This window comes from Neovison vison, chromosome 2 (assembly GCF_020171115.1).
Source record: "Neovison vison isolate M4711 chromosome 2, ASM_NN_V1, whole genome shotgun sequence".
Classification (NCBI taxonomy): domain Eukaryota; kingdom Metazoa; phylum Chordata; class Mammalia; order Carnivora; family Mustelidae; genus Neogale; species Neogale vison.
The window spans coordinates 229247844-229264804 of NC_058092.1; the positions used below are offsets into that span (position 1 = coordinate 229247844).

Here is a 16961-nt window from a genome sequence, read left to right on the forward strand (position 1 = left end):
TCTGGGGGATGGAATTATTCTACACTGATACATATTTTTTGTCAAAACTCATAGAATTGTATACTCACAGTTCATGCGTTTTATCATGTAAATTATACTTCAATAAAGTTGATTTGAAAAGTAAAAAGAAACTGGGATGCCTGGGTGGCTCAGTTGGTTAAGCTGCTGCCTTCGGCTCAGGTCATGATCTTAGAGTCCTGGGATCGAGTCCCACATCTGGTTCCTTACTCAGCTGGGAGCTTTCTTATCCCTTTCCCTCTGCCTACTGCTCCCCCTGCTTGTCAAGCTCTCTCTCTCTGTGTCAAATAAATAAATAAAATCTTTTAAAAAGAATTTTAAAAAAAAGTAAAAAGAAACAGATAACATGTTTTTAAGATTTTATTTATTTATTTTACAGAGAGAGAAAGGGGGGAGGGGCAGAGGGAGAGGAAGAGTAAGAGAAACTCAAGCAGACTACACTGAGCACAGACCCTGACATAAGGCTCGATCTCATGACCCTGAGATCATGATCTGAGCCAAAACCAAGAGTCAAAGGCTAACCACCTGAACCAACCAGATATCTCCTCCCCAGATAACATTAATTTTAATAATATGTTTAACCCAACATATCCAAAATATTATAATTTGAATAATCAGTGTGAAGATTTTTAATGTATATTTTACATTCTTTTTTTGTAATGAATTCTTTGAAATCTGGTGTGTATTTTACACTTAAAGCACACCTCGATTCGGACAGACACATTTCTCCTCAATGGGCACAGGTGGCCACTGCAACCAGATTAGGCAGCACAGGAGAAATGAAGGCCTTCAGTATTCAGATCAAAGGAGGTAAGAATCTTTCTCAAAGATATTTTCAAGGGTCCTTTAAGATCTCTCAGGGAGCTAAAGGATCTAGCTTTACAGCAAAGGTCAGATCAAAATTGTAGCTTTCCCACCCATGCCCATGGGGTTGACAGAAAAAGAGCTAAGGTCATATATGGAAGTAAGGAACATGGAGCTATCAGGAATAAAACACCAGGACCTTGGCCTGAAAATGTCTGCAAATGGTCAAGCTTTATTTTTCTTCTTTTTAAAAAAATTTTTATTTTTAGGGGTGCCTGGGTGGCTCAGTGGGTTGAAGCCTCTACCTTCGGCGGGGGTCATGATCCTGGGGTCCTGGGATCGAGTCCCGCATCGGGCTCTCTGCTCAGCGGGGAGTCTGCTTCCTCCTCTCTCTCTGCCTACTTGTGATCTCTGTCAAATAACTAAGTTAAAATCTTAAAAAAAAAAAAGATTTTATTTCTATTATGTATTTGACAGAGAGAGAGAGAGAGAGCAGTGAGACAGGGAACACAAGCAGGGGGAGTGAGAGAGGGAGAAGCAGCCTCCCCACTGAGCAGGGAGCCCAATGGGGGGCTCGATCCCAGGACCCCAGGATCATGACCTGAGCAAAAGGCAGACACTTAATGACAGAGCCACCCAGGCACCCCTGGCCAAACTTTAAAGCGAGTCTCAAGCCCCATCCTGGTAGGAGCAGGACGTGGGCTACGAAAGCTATACAGTTCCCAAAGAGGACATGCTTCCCAGTGCCACTGCAGAGATGGCCACGGAAGATCCTGGACAAGGAGAGAGCTCCTGAGGGCAAAGCCGAGGCCAGGGAAGAATATAGACTGGGGTAAGAGATCCAGAATCCCGAAAAAGAGGCAGCCAGGACTAGTGATAAATATTCTCCACGATCAGGGCAGTAAGTATTTTCAATTTCTGCCTAGCAGGATTTCATTACTTCTGGGGGACAGTGGGAGTCTCCATGGCCGTTACCCTGCCCCTCTTGTCACAGCCCAGGAAGAGCCACATCTGGACCTCATGGAAAAGGCTGAGCTGCCCCCAGCGATCCTGGAGTTTTTAAGATGAACGCAGCTGGTTGCCTCCTTTGGGGAGTGAGTATGTTCTATGTTCGGGAAGATGGGTTGGTATTTGGTGGCCAGAGAGACAGACTGTCGTGGTGCTGTTCATGTGCCCATTTAAATTTTCTTCCTCCCTGCAGAACAACTACAGAATTGTAGTTAAGATGCAGCTGGTCAGGTGGGGAACAGCTCTTCCTAGCTGTTCTTGTACCGAGTGCCTTTTGCTGAGGTCCCACTGGTGGAATGTGAACAGAAGCACCTCGGGCAAGGGCTGCCTCACTTAAGAGGAGATGTTTGTGCTCAAGCTCTGACCTCTTCCTGTGGCCACAGCTGGCAGGACTGAGAGCAGCTATGGAACCTTATGTTGAAGGTGAAAAGCTGGTTACCTACATGTACTCTTATGTGAGCGAGAAATGAATATTTATTTTGTTTGAGCCATTGTTGCACTTTTGGGTCTTTTTGTTACATCTCACATTCCCCTGTATGCTTGTGTTGGACACCGTGTTTCTTGTATCCCACATCAGAAGACTTTCTTGGCTTATTCCTTTATTTTGGTGGAGTTCTTCCTCTGTTTCCTTTCTTAGAAGGTGTGCTTGGCGGCGGGGGGGGTGGTGGTGGTGGTAAGAGTTCTGAGAGCTGAATTCCTTGGCATTTGACCTGTTCTTATCCTTCTGGAATCTTTAAGGATCTTCTCTTTGTCTCCAGTGTTCTAGTATGTGTCTATTTTCAACAATTGTGCTGGGTTCTGAATCCTTTCAACCTGGACACTTGTATCCTTCATTTCTGGGAATAATTTTTTTTCTTTGATGATATCCTCCCCTGCATTTTCTCTGTCTCTATTCTTAGCAGAATTCTTAATATATAGATATTGGCTTTCCTTGCCCGGCACTCAAATTTTCTTGTTTCTCTTTTAGCTCCCATCTGTTTGTCTTTTTACTTCGTTTTTTTGGGAAATTTCCTTATTATTTATCTTCCTTCTACTGATTTGCTTGTTTGTTCCCTGAACATTTCTTTTTAAAATAACACCCTGGTCTTGTTTCTTGGTTACAGACCTTCTTACACCCCTGAGGATATTATTGATAGGTTTTGTAAGTCTTTTTCTTCTTGGGTGGGTTGTTCCTTCTACATTGCTATTTCTTCTTCCTTTTTTGTGTGCATCTTGCTTTGATCTCTTTCACGTTAAAGGCTCTTCTCAACATGTGGTGGTTGTATTTAAAGTGTAGGGACTTGGGGTGACTGACTGGCTCAGTAGGTAGAGCATGCAACTCTTGATCTTCGGGTTGTGAGTGTGAGCCCCACATTGGGTGTAGGGCTTACTTAGCAAAAATAAAAATGAAAAAATAAAGTGTGGGTGATGTAGTCTTTTTAAATCTTGTTGGTGGGATCCAGAGCTGATGGCCAAGAAAGAATTCTTGAGGTGTCTCTGGTGCAAAATGGTGATTTTATTAAAGCCTAGGGACAGGACCCATGGGCAGAAAGAGTCGCTGCCTGCTACTCTCTGCTTCCCTGGGATTGTGAGGAGCAACTGATTATATACCTTGGGGTTGGGAGAAGTAATGATAAAGGAAAGTTCCAAAAGGACTTTCATATTTTAAGAAGACTCAGGATCCTGGAGAAAAGTTATAATCAACCTATCTCAAGTACTTGTCAGTGGTCTGCAGGTTATAAGGAGATTTAATTTTTATCTGCATTTCCTCTGCTTTTGTGTCCCACATCATGGCGACTAACAAAGTGATTGGGAGCCCAGAGCATATAAATAGGCTTGTTGACTGTGAGCTTAATTATGAGGTGATCTGGCTGGACTGTCTTCCTTGGGAACACTGACTTCAGCATCTCTACATCTCTCCTTCCCATGCCCCAAAGAGGATTCTTCTAATCTTCTGCCTAGAGGTTGAAGACCTGTCAGCCAGTGTTCTTAGAGCTGAGTAGAGAAACTGGGCTGGGGTTGTGGGAGAGATTATTTGATTATTCAGTGAGCACATATTTGCTTAGTGTTCCTTCTGTTGCCCACTCCGAAAGGGAAAAGTTGCAGTCTTTTTTCTAGAAGGGGGATGGTTAGTGGTCCAGTTACTCGGGAGTAGGAGGAAGGGGCCTAACTTCTCCAACAGTTTTAATCAATCTACCCAATTACAGGACCTCTCTCTAGCTTCTCTGCTCCTTCCTGAGGTGCCTGAGGTTATCAGGACCTGAGCCTTAAAATGATTTTATGATACAAATAAAGTTGTCCCTGCGCTTTTCCCATTACTGGTTTGCTAAATCACCTACTACAGTTCCATTTCGTGTGTGTGTGTGTGTGTGTGTGCGTGTGTGCAAAATCTTGTTGCTGTCAAATCCTCTCCCATCCTCGTCATCCTTATGGGTTTAAAAAACAAACACACCTAATGGCGTCTTTTGGGGGGGGAGATTTTATTTATATATTTGAGAGAGCGGGAGAGCCCAAGAGAGCTAGCACAAGCAGTGGGGAGGGGCAGAGGGAGAAGCAGACTCCCCACTGAGCAGGGAGCCCAAAGCGGAGGAGTTTGATTCCGGGACCCCAAGGTCATGACCCGAGTTGAAGGCAGAGGTTTAACAGACTGAACCATCCAGGAGCCCCCACCTATTTGTGTTTTCAGTAGGCTTTTGGGAGGAAGAAAATGACACTTTGGTTCAATCTGACGTCTTTCCCCAGAAGTAACTCCTATTTCTGTTCATTCCTGCTGCCATGGTCTAATCTGAGCCTCCGCCACTGCTTGCCTGGTCCACCGGAGCAGCCGGCTTGCTGCTCCTCCTACTTGCAGTTTGCTCCTTCCTCCTCTATGCTGCTACCCACGAGTCAGAGTGGACCCTCCGCAGAGCAAATGTTATTTCCCCGCCCTCCTTTCAACCCTTTTTCAATTCCCTTTTGCTCTTAACTTGTAAGATCCCGCAGCATCTGGCCTCGCCGAATTTTTCATTTTCATCTCCCCACTTTCTCCCAGTGGGTCACTGGGCTCCAGCCAGACTCTAACACGTGTGTCTCTTCACACCCAAACGTGGTGTCTCAGGGTACCCCTACCTACTGCGACTTTACTGAAATGACCTCTTACCACTTCCTCCAAAACCTCCCCACCAAATTTTCCAGTTAGCTTCTCCTCATTGTCTTCCAGGTTCTGACTTTAATTTTTCTTCAAAGAAGGTTTTCTTCTCACTCAACACTATGCAGGTCCTTATTGATGGTCTGATTGGTCTAAATATTTGCTATCTTTCTCCACAGAAGGGTTAGGCCTCCCTCCCCTGATGGTGTCCATATCCCACATGACACACTGGGAATTTCTATATTACAACTTTCATCACACTATAATTTACTGTCAGTATGTGTTTAGTTTTCTGTCTTCCCAGCCAAAGTATACGGTCTAAGAAGGGAGGGTCTTGTATCTATCTTATACACCACCGTACTCTCAATGTTTAGTATACTCTTTCCTACCCCATAGGAATGACAAAGATACTCTCCTTGACCAAATTTAGCAACCTTCTAGCAGTTTAAGGTCATGTCCCTAGACCGACCCCAATCCTCCTTAAAATGCCTGCCCTGAGAAAGCCCAACACTGCCAGGGGATTTTACTGTTTGTTCCAGCCCAAACTTGGTGATAGGCACATAGGCCCCTGAGCTCCCTTTCAGCATAGTTATTTTAGAAAACTTGCAATTATCAATTCCTTATAATTTTGAGATGCAAATCTGCCACACAGAACTGTCTTCTCAAGGCCCATCTCCTCCCTGCCTGGTTGTGTATTGTCCTAACTTGTGTAACTGGCTGTCATAAAGAGAGGAGAAGTCTGTTTCTCCTCCAGGTACACGCCAATTAACAAGCCCAGGTGGCCCAGTCCCATGGACCAACACCCCTTGGCACCTCTCAATGCTTTCCCAGTAGCACCCCAGACTTTAAAAAGTCTCTAGTCTTTTATTTTGGGGGAAGTTCAGTTCAATTCACGATGTACCCTCTTTCCTGTTGTAATTGCTGTTACTGAGTAAAATCTATTCTTACTGCTTTAGCCAGTGTCTGGCTTTGTTTATCTCTGACAGTAAGCACACTAAATAGTTACTGAATTAATTAAATAGGTTCTATACAGGCGTGTGAACAGCTGTGGGGAGGAGTTTCATTATTTCGAAGCCTCTTTCAGGGTCTGTCTTCCTCTCCCACTCTTCAAAAAGCTACTTTTCTGTTACTTTTTGTTTCATAATCTCCAACTACATGAAAGATGACAATTACATCAAATCACCCCCAGTGCATATTGGGATTCAGCTAATCTGATTACTGCAGACAGATATAGAAAGCTATTTTAAAAAGTAGCACCTTTAAATTTCAATTCTCTGGATCCTCTTTTAAACACAGCTTAAAAACTTCCAAAGTTTTTGCCATTTCTATTTCTGGGCCTACAGAAAGAGTTCAGTTCAGTCCAGAAAGACATGTGGGCGGGCTGGATGTGAGTACGAGCGTGGGTGAACTGGGCTCGGCTTTGGCTACAAATGGCTCACACCCCTCTTCCTCCCTCCCAATGCGGGTAGCACTCCGCTGTCTGCTCCTGCAGCCTTCTGCCGTTCCTTCGAAATCTTTGCCAGTTCCACTCGCCCGACCGTACTTTTAGGAAGCCCAGAGTGTCCCCCGCACCCCGTGACCCTCAGCATCAGCTCGCGCCTAAATTCAGAACTAGAAGCGCCGCTACTCCCACGCTCCAGCCCCAGCCTCCGCCCCGGCAGCACCGGGGAGTATTACGTGCTAGGACTCGGGCTTGAAGCTAGCGCCGCCATGTTGCTTTCGGGCGGCGCTTTCCAGAGGAAGGGAAGGAGGCTGATCAGCGTCCGGGAGTTCCGGGCCTTGTGCGCAAGTGCGGAAGTGTGTTGGCCCCGAGTGTGACCGGTTTCCGGCCGGTGGTAGTGCACCGGCTTCCAGGAGACGTGTAACGGACGGTGGGCGGCAGCCATGGCCGAGAGGAAACCTAACGGAGGCGGCGGTCCCGCCAGCACCTCCTCATCGGGCACTAACTTACTTTTTTCCTCCTCGGCCACGGAATTCAGCTTCAACGTGCCCTTCATCCCAGTCACCCAAGCCGCTGCTGCCTCGGCCTCCTTGCTCCTGCCCGGAGGTAGGGAGAGGGGAATCCGGTGGGACGAGTGTGTGTGGGGAGGCGGGCGGGGGGCGTGGGGCGACGAGGGCCGGGTGGGAGGTTTTCCTTCGTGTGTACCCGACTCCGGGTAGCTTGCCAGGGCCATCAGCGACCAGGTTTGAGTGGCTCGGGGGCTTTGAGATATCCCAAGCGGGGGCTAGATCAGGAGGCTTGCTCTTCGTCCAAGGAGCCCTCTGTCCCGAAGGCTGGCCGCTCCACGCTGGCACTGACATTACCCATATTTTTGTTGAACACCTACGGGTGTGCTAGGGAATGCAGAGAAGTTAGTGCTTCTCAACTAGGATGCAGTAGGGAATGTCCTGGATGGACAGCTTCCCTTTCCTGGGATAGACTTGTAATATTTGCAGAGTAGAGGTGCAGAATGCAGTACTCATCTTTCAAGACAGTGCTTCCCTTTGTCTGAGGAGCTTTTTCTCCTTCTCCTTGTCCCCCATTCCTATGTTCACCCTAACTCTTTCACTTCTTTATTATTGTCTAGGGGTATTGCTGTTTAATGATTGTGTGGCATCACACAGAGTATGGTATTTGTGAGTACAGACTGTTGTCCATCCCAGGCTCTGCCGGTAACTTGCTGTGTGACCTCAGGCACGTTACTTTACCTCTCTGTGCTTCACTTTCCTTATCTGTACAGCCTCCTAAAGCTGTCAGGAGAAGTGAATTGATTTTTGTAAGGTGCGGAGTGTAGTGTCTGTCACCTAGCGTTATGTGTTTGTAAGCTTATCTGCCTCCAGATACTGTGTAGATGTTTCTTGAATGAGTATCTGAATGATTAAATGAAGGAATTGAGAAATGATGGGAGGGGAGGAGTCTAGGAGATGTTTTGATTTGAGTGTCTGGTTGTTGACAAACATCTGTTGAGATAGTAGAGTGGAGTAGAAGCGCAAGAAGGGAGACGGTTAAGGTGACAAATTCATTTCCAGGCTTACTGAGTTCGAGGTGTATGTGGTTGAGCTGCCAGAAGTGTCGAGGAAGCAGTTGGGTAATAGGTTCTGGAACACCTGAGAACAGTATCGGTTTGAGACAGAGTTGGGAGTGTCACAAGTGTACAAGTGCCCATTAAAGTTGTGGGTGTCTTTACCAAATGTGTCCACGTGTAATTAGAAAGTGCCCCTGAGGTGAGCTGGCAGCACGTTGAGATCAGCATTTCATTTAGAGTGGATGCTAATCAGAAAAAAGTTCCTTAGATCAGGTTGATCCCAATTTGTCTTTTTTTTTTTTTATAAAGATTTTATTTATTTATTTGAGAGAGACAGTGAGAGAGAGCATGAGTGAGGAGAAGGTCAGAGAGAGGAGCAGACTCCCCGTGGAGCTGGGAGCCCGATGCGGGACTTGATCCCGGGACTCCAGGATCATGACCTGAGCCGAAGGTAGTCGTCCAACCAACTGAGCCACCCAGGCGTCCCCTGATCCCAATTTGTCTTAAAGGAAGAAGGACACCACAGAGGTTTTCTCCACTCCATGTTTTAAGTTGTTGAGAGATAAACGAGAAATACAGACAAGTGAGGTCCAGAGAGTTGAAAAGAGAGAGTGGGAGCTGGAAATACATCTGAAATGAGAATAGAACCAGCAGACAAAGGGCTTTGTGCAGGAGGTGGTATTTTATTTTTAGTTACAAAGAAACTACCGAGAGGAGTATTTTAAATAGTGGAGTATCTTAGTTAAATTGGTGTGTGAGAAATATAATGGGAGCAACCTAGAAGCTCAAGCCAGAATCTCTGTGAGCCAAGTGTCCTCCTTCAGCAGAGGTCAAGAAGGATCCTGGAGCTTGAAAGGCCACTCGGGAGCAAGGATCACAGTGTGCTGTGTGCTGGGTGTGGGTCCTCTGTTGGGCTCCGTGCCTCCAGCAGCAGGAGATAAGAGGGCATGTGCTTGGAGGAGGAAAGATGAGGGAGAGGAAAGTCTCTACAAGCTAAGGTAGGGGCGTATAAAAGCTGAGTAAGGAAGAAGAGGCTGGACTTTTTAGGTTGTGTAGAGGAAACATGCTTTTTTCTTTTTCTTTTTAAGGTTTTATTTGTCAGAGAGAGAGAGAGTGTATGTGTGTGCGCGTGCGCACACTCACACATGCACACACAACGCCCACAAGCAGGGGGAGCAGCAGGCAGAGGGAGAGGGAGAAGCAGGGAGCCCAATGAGGGACTCGATCCCAGGACCCCCGGATCATGACCTGAGCTGAAGGCGACACTTCGCTGACTGAGCCCCCCAGGCGTCCCAGGGAACAGGCTTTTATTTTACAGCTTGGTGGCAGAAGAGAATATAATTTGGGGTTGACAGTACCTGCAGTGAAAATCATTTTTGGCAAAGGGAAGTGAAGAGAACTTCCTTTGGTTAGAAAATGACTTTTCTCACGATTTGACATTCTCTAAAGGCTAGTTATCTGGATGTGATACTGTGTGATTTTAGGGATGGCAATAAATGGTTGACCTACTTTGCCTTGGGAATACAAATACCACATGTTCATTTGTACAATGAGTGCTTTGTAGTAGGTAGGAGTCCTGAAACACACCCTTCTTGTCAACACAGTCATATCTGCACTTAAGTTTCTTATTACTGTAGAAATAAAATTATGTGTAATTTGGTAGTAGAATAATATTTGAATTATTTTTTTACCAGGAAAAAATGAGATATAAAAATTGTAGATCATTTCCCTTCCTTTTTTTTTTTTTTAAAGATTTTTATTTACTTATTTGACAGACAGAGATCACAAGTAGGCAGAGAGGCAGGCAGAGAGAGAGAGGAGGAAGCAGGCTCCCTGCTGAGCAGAGAGCCCGATGCAGGACTGATCCCGGGACCCTGAGATCATGACCTGAGCCGAAGGCAGCGGCTTAACCCACTGAGCCACCCAGGCGCCCTTCATTTCCCTTCTTGAAAACATCCTTAGACAAATAATTGTGATCTTTGTATAGTTACAAAATAAATACTTAACTATATTTATTCAAAAAATGTAAAAGGTCATGTACCAAACTGATTATCTCTGAGAGGTTGGCTTATGAATGAAATCTAATTTTTCCCTCTTTTTCTTGTTTCTCATTCGTATTTTCCAGTTTTTCGTTTCGAAGAAAAAAAAGGTTTTCGTCTTTTTTTTTTTCTGTAATGCAGAAATAGAACAATAAAATGGGGTACAGTTGCTAGATCTGCCTTGTTGGATCCTCTCTGCAGAGCCGGAGACGAACCTTTAAACCGTTTGTTCTCCCGTTCCCTTTCAGAGGATTCCACGGATGTCGGTGAGGAGGACAGCTTCCTCGGTCAGACTTCTGCTCACACGTCTACCCCACAGACATTTAGTTACTTCTCTCAGGTGTCAAGCAGTAGTGATCCTTTTGGGAATATTGGACAGTCCCCGTTAACGACCGTGGCAACGTCCGCTGGGCACTCCGCATTCTCCAAGTCCCCCGCTGCTCTCCCTTTTACAGCTGGACCCCAAGATGGGTTGAATGCGTGTTCACCGCCCATTTCGCAGGCTCAGTATGGTGCCCCACCTTCGCAGATGGGAATGAATGCTTACCTGCCTTCTCAGCCGGGTAGTCTCCCTCCTTCCAATTTTGGGAGCCCACCGCAAGGAGCACCCCAACAGGGACACAATCCGTATCGGCATACCCCTGTGAGCAGCAGGGCCAATCCTTACATCGCTCCGCCGCAGCTGCAGCAGTGCCAGACCCCGGCCCGTCCCGCCCATCCGCCAGCCCCGGGGCCCCCCATGCAGATGTACCAGATGCCTGGAGGATCTTTGCCACCGGTAGGAGACGTGTTTTTAAATCCTAGCTATTCACTCTGATTTTTTAAATCTGTCTGTCATCTTAGCCTATGTCTTTTAAACCGCTGCACTTCTAATAATCAACGTGATGACAGATTATTTTCAGAGGCCCTTCTTTGTAAGCTACATGCTTTGAAGGAAACATTCTTTCAAAGGTAGCTCGTCAAATGGTTCTTATATTGGTTTATATTATCAGTGTATGGAAGTAGTTCTTGATTTTAATGAGTTAACTACATGTCAGTATTTCCAGATTTTAGTGTAAGAGATCAATAATAATTGTCATCTGGGGACATGTGAGCGTTGAAGCAGTTATGAACAGACTGCCAGCTTCTCACTTTTTAATTATTCTATTTAATCAAACCATTCAATTACAGGAACTAAAAATTGATTACTCCAATAATTTCTTTTATTTACATTATGAAGTTTGGGTCTAGACAGTCAGATTCTCTCTCAGGAGGGTGATAGAACAACATTTGCATTGGGCAAATTTTATGAAATTCCCTTATGCTCTTTTCCCAGCTAATTGCTCAACTGACTTCCACAGGGAAATCACCTGAATCAAAGAAATGGAAGTGATTAAAAGGAAGAATTAAGAACCCAACCCGGTGTGGCAAGGGTAGCAGTATTATCGTTAGAGTATAACCTCACATCTCTCTTGGGGATAGAGAATGGGCTCTGTTTTATTGTTTAATTTAAATCCTTTCAACATGTAAACTCTTGGCAATGTTAGACTTCAGCATATTGGAACATAACTGGAATTACAGTGTGCAGTATAGTTAACATACTAGTTTGCTGATTAAACTCTTGAAAAGATATCTAATTTAAGAATTTTAAAAGTGGTAATTTCAGACTTAAAAGAACGTTGCAGGGATTCCTGGGTGGCTCAGTTGATCTCAGCTAAGGTCTTGATCTAGTGTCGTGAGTTTCAGCCCTGCATTGAGCTCTGTGCTAGGCATGGAGTCTACTTAAAAAAAAAAAAAAAAAAAAAAAGGAAGGGGCGCCTGGGTGGCTCAGTGGGTTAAAGCCTCTGCCTTCAGCATGGGTCATGATCCCAGGGTCCTGGGATTGAGCCCCGTGTCAGGCTCTCTGCTCAGCAGGGAGCCTGCTTCCCTTCCTCTGCCTCTCTGCCTACTTGTGATCTCTGTCAAATAAATAAATAAAATCTTAAAAAAAGAAGAAGAAGAAGAAAGAAAGTTGCAAAAATACAAAGAGCACCCTGGTACCCTTCACCCATGTTTATCTGTCATTACATCTTACCCCGTTTGTTCTGGCGCTCGTGCACACGTGCACTCCCACGCATTTGGTCGTCCTCTCTCTCCTGTTCTCACCATGTATGTGTGCAGTTGTTTTGGGAAATACTTGGTCAGTTGAATACATGATGACTCTTTACTCCTAAATATTTTCATGCATATTTCCTTTTTTTTTTTTTTAAGATCCTATTTATTTATTTGAGAGAGTGTGCAAGAGAGAGAGAGCACAAGTCAGGTAGGGGGAGAGGCAGAGGGAGAAGCAGACTCCCCATTCAGCAGGGAACCCACTGCGGGACTTGATCCCAGGACCTTGGGATCATTATGTGAGCTGAAGGCAGATGCTCAACCAACTGAGCCACCCAGGCGTCCCTTGTACGTATTTTCTAAGAGTAAGAAAGTTCTTTCATATAAGCACTGTACAGTTAACACCTCAGTAGCTTTAACATTGATACATTCCAAAATGATTTTCAATTAAAAAATTTTAAAATAGTTAGACTCTGATTTTAAAAGTATTTCCAGTACATGGGCACCTGGGTGGCTCAGTGGATTAAGGCCTCTGCCTTCGGCTCAGGTTGTGATCCCAGGGTCCTGGGATTGAGCCCTGCACCGGGCTCTCTGCTCCGAGCCTGCTTCCTCCTCTCTCTCTGCCTGCCTCTCTGCCTACTTGTGATCTCTGTCTGTCAGATAAATAAATAAAATCTTTAAAAAAAAAAAAAAAGTATTTCCAGTACAGAAAATTTGGAAAATGTAGAAAAGTCAAATGATTCAAAATTGTCTCTCTGTAACCCATCTTTTCATTTTGTTATATGTCTTTGTTATATTTTTTCTAGACAAACATATTTCCATGCATATTTTTTAGATGTTAACTTTTTTTCTACAACATTTGTGATGGCTCTAGAGAATTTCAGGACTTAAGTAACATAATTTATTTAATCAGGTCTCTAGAAGACTGTTTTTCTTTGAAGATTTTATTTATTTGACAGAGACACAGTGAGGGGAGAAGGAACACAAGCAGGGGAACACAAGAGTGGAAAGGGGAGAAGCAGGCTTCTCACGGAGCAGGGAGCCCAATGCGGGGCTCCATCCCAGGACTCTGGGATCATGACCTGAGCCAAAGGCAGATGCTTAACTGACTAAGCCACCCAGGCGCCCTTCTGTAAGACACTTAGATTGTGTCCAGTGACTTTCTGTTATAAATGACCTGTTGTGTACATCGTTATAGGTAAATTTTTGCTTGTTTTTTAGTTAAATCTTTAGGATGAGTTCTAAGAAATGGAATGGTGGGGTCAAGGAATGTGCACGTTATAAAGATTTACTAAATCGTAGAAGACACACTGCTAGGTTGATTTCTGTGAAGGTGCTAATTTACTTTGCCCTGAGTTTGAGAAAGCCCAGTTTACTTTTAAGATGGTGTTGGGGCGCCTGGGTGGCTCAGTGGGTTAAGCCGCTGCCTTCGGCTCAGGTCATGATCTCAGGGTCCTGGGATCGAGTCCCGCATCGGGCTCTCTGCTCGGCAGGGAGCCTGCTTCCCTCTCTCTCTCTCTGCCTGCCTCTCCGTCTACTTGTGATCTCTCTCTGTCAAATAAATAAATAAAAATCTTTAAATAAATAAATAAAATCTTTAAAAAAAAAATAAGATGGTATTGGATTTTGTTAGATTTATAAAACAATTTTAGTTGCTTTCAGGCCTAGTTATTAAATGAAACAGTTGTCTAGAAATACATGTAGGGTAATCATTACTAATGTCACTTTGGGTCCGGGGCATATATGGAATTGTTTCCTGGGACAAACATCATAGTTCTCTAACTTTTTTTGTGTCCTCCAGATTCCTCCCTCAGTGCCATCAGGGTTGACCCCTCCAACGCAGCAGCAGGCCCTGGCTAGACCAGCAGGTCCCCCTGTGCAAGCGCCGTCTCCTTTTCTACTTCAAAACCAGTATGAACCTGTTCAGCCCCACTGGTTTTACTGCAAGGAGGTAGAATACAAACAACTATGGATGCCTTTCAGTATGTTTGACTCTTCGAATCTTGAAGAAATCTATAACTCAGGTAAGTACTGATCACGTACGATACATTTGTATGGTGATTTTAGGAAGAACAGAAATAAAGAGTATTTATCCACGGCTTATTTTTTGTGAATGTCAAATTCCTTAGTAGTCCCTGTAGACTCCACCAGACTCCGTACCTTCAGACAGTGATATGAACGCAAGTCCTGAGTTATTTGAGCAAGGTTTTTAAAGAAATGTTTTAATAATTTTTTTCTTTGTTTAAAGGTGTTTTAAGTTAGAGAAATAGACTAGTTCACATAATGTGGGTGTCAATTTTTCTATTTCCCTTATTCATTTGTAGCTATTGGGCATTTATAAAACATCTTTGGAACTCTTGTTCCTGAAGATGCTCTGAAAAGTGTTCTGTGGTCAGGTGAGTTTTGGAAATGATTTAACCCCATTCACCTTTTGAGATAGTGCACTGTAGTCTTAAGGCTCTCTGAGAATTGGGAGTATAGAAATATGTGTATTTATCCTGATGATATTTTCTTTTTTCTTTTTTTTTTTTTTTTAAGATTTTATTTATTTATTTGTCAGAAATAGAGCATGGGCACAAGTAGGGGGAGTGGTAGGCAGAGGGAGAAGCAGGTTCCATGCTTAAGCAAGGAGCCTGATGCTGGACTTGATCCCAGAAGCCTCGGATTATGACCCGAGCTGAGGTCAGATGTTTAACCGACTTCACCACCCAGGCATCTCTATCCTGATAATTCATCATGGGACTTAAAAATCACTTGTTAGGGGTGCCTGGGTGGCTCAGTGGATTAAAGCCTCTGCCTTCGGCTCAGGTCATGATCCCAGGGTCCTGGGATCAAGCCCTGCATCAGGCTCTCTGCTCGACAGGGAGCCTGCTTCCCCCCCCTCCCCGCCCTGCCTGCCTCTCTGCCTACTTGTGATCTCTGTCGAACAAATAAATAAAATCTTTAAAAAAAAGTCACTTGTTAATACTCCCTAGAAATATACTTTATGGAGCATTGCTGCTTTGATTAAAAAAAGAAAACCTGGCAGTTATTTGAATTATTTTATGATTTTTTTTTAAATGGTCATTTTTTTTTTTTAAAGATTTTATTTATTTGAGAGAACACGTGTGCATGTGCACGCCTACAAGCTGGGTGGGGACTAGAGGGAGAGGGAGAAGCGACTCCCTACTGAGCAAGGAGCCCAATGCAGGACTGAGTCCCGGGACCCTGGGATCATGACCTGAGCTGAAGGCAGAGGCTTTACCAGCTGAGCCATCCAGGAGCCCCTTAAATGATGATGTTTTAAAACTTTGCTCTGGCTATTTTTTTCTTCAGTTAAGAAGAGTCCTAATTTTGGATAGCACAAATTCATCTTAAAATTATGTTTTTAAACAAAAATGAACTTAGTTGTCTTTTAGGATCAGCCAATCACCATATTCATTATTTATTACTTTTTAACATGCCTTGTTACTTTTGGGTTAAAATGTGAACTTTGTGCCTTAGTCCAGCCAGACCCCGAGAGCGTGGTTCTAGGCACAGATGGAGGGCGCTATGACGTGTATCTCTATGACCGAGTGAGGAAGGCTGTGTACTGGGAGGAGGAGCCCGCTGAAGTGAGACGCTGTACTTGGTTCTACAAAGGGGACACGGACAGCAGATTTATTCCCTATACAGAGGAGTTCAGTGAAAAACTAGAGGTATGTGGGCTTATTTCCTTTACCCATTTCTTTAAAAAACATAGGCCCTTGTATATATTGGAGCCTCCTACAACACCACTCACAATGGAACCGACTTTATTTTTTTTTAAAGAATTATTTTAGAGCAGGGGGAGAGAGAGAATGTGCACATACGTGTGTGTGAGGGAGGGGCAGAGGGAGAGAATCTCAAGTAGACTCCCTGCTGAGCGTGGAGCTTGACTTGGGGCTTGATCCCAGAACCCTGAGATCATGACCTGATCCCAGAACCCGGAGATCGTGACCTGAACCGAAATCATGAATCAGTAGCTTAACCGACTGAGCCACCCAGGTGCCCTGAGAGCTGGTTTAATTGCTAAGAGCTTGTTTTGATCCTGTTCACAAGAGCATTGCTTTTGAAGGGGTGCTGTTGTTCATGAGATGCTAATCGTGGCCTCCCTGTCTGAAGATAGACTGTTTTTCAGGGACGCATCACAAATCTAAAAAGGTACTCATAGCAAACCTTAAAATCAACTTAGTCTGCCGGGATCTGTTGTTAACAGCAATTGCCAAGCATTTGGATGCTTTTCAAATTACTGTTCAGTAAAAGGCTAGAGTTTAACTTCTGATTTTTGAAAATAAGTAGAAAACAGAATAGGAACACCTGTCTCAAGATTTACTAGCCATTCTGAAACTACTGGCTAATGTTTTACATAATTGTGTTAATTTCTTATGATTAGTCTACTTCGTGGTTGAATTAAATGTTTGAAATAAGTTAGGTGAATTCAGTTTGCATACATGGAAGTGAGATACAGAACACTGTAGTTACTATTGTTTAATGTTGTAGTTATTAAAACTTAGATAACCTGTTCTAACAGAAAACATTAAAATAATACTATGTTATCGGTAAAAGGGGCCTCTAAAATGTTAACCTTCCCTAGTTCATATTTTGAATAGCTTCAAGTAAGGACTAGATTTTATGTTTTGTTAGGAGCTGACAGTCAAGTTTAGCGGCTATTATTAAATTTTTGTTGTGCTTGATGTAATATTTAATAGAGATAAGAAGAAAATTAATGTCATCCTTTCATATTGAACCCTTATATTTAAAAAATATTTTCTTTGACAGTTATCTATCCATATATATATATATATTTTTTCTAACATAATAGTGTAGATTTCTTGTGGCATATTTTCTTTTTTAAAAATAATTATAAATGCATTTTTTAAAGGGATTTTATTTATTTTTTTTATAGAGAGA

The 16961-nt window shown here is 43.8% G+C and overlaps 1 protein-coding gene across 3 annotated transcripts in view; it reads left to right on the forward strand.

The window, feature by feature from the left end:
• The first annotated feature begins 6763 nt into the window (after positions 1-6763).
• The window catches only part of LOC122901168 (SEC23 interacting protein), a 40473-nt gene continuing 30275 nt past the window's right edge, over positions 6764-16961 (forward strand). For all 3 annotated transcript variants that reach the window (XM_044240633.1, XM_044240634.1, XM_044240635.1), the window contains exons 1-4: positions 6764-6983; positions 10229-10758; positions 13852-14074; positions 15534-15727. In XM_044240633.1, coding sequence (XP_044096568.1) covers positions 6821-6983; positions 10229-10758; positions 13852-14074; positions 15534-15727 — 1110 coding nt within the window. In that variant the 5' untranslated portion in view covers positions 6764-6820. The remainder of the gene's footprint in view (positions 6984-10228; positions 10759-13851; positions 14075-15533; positions 15728-16961) is intronic.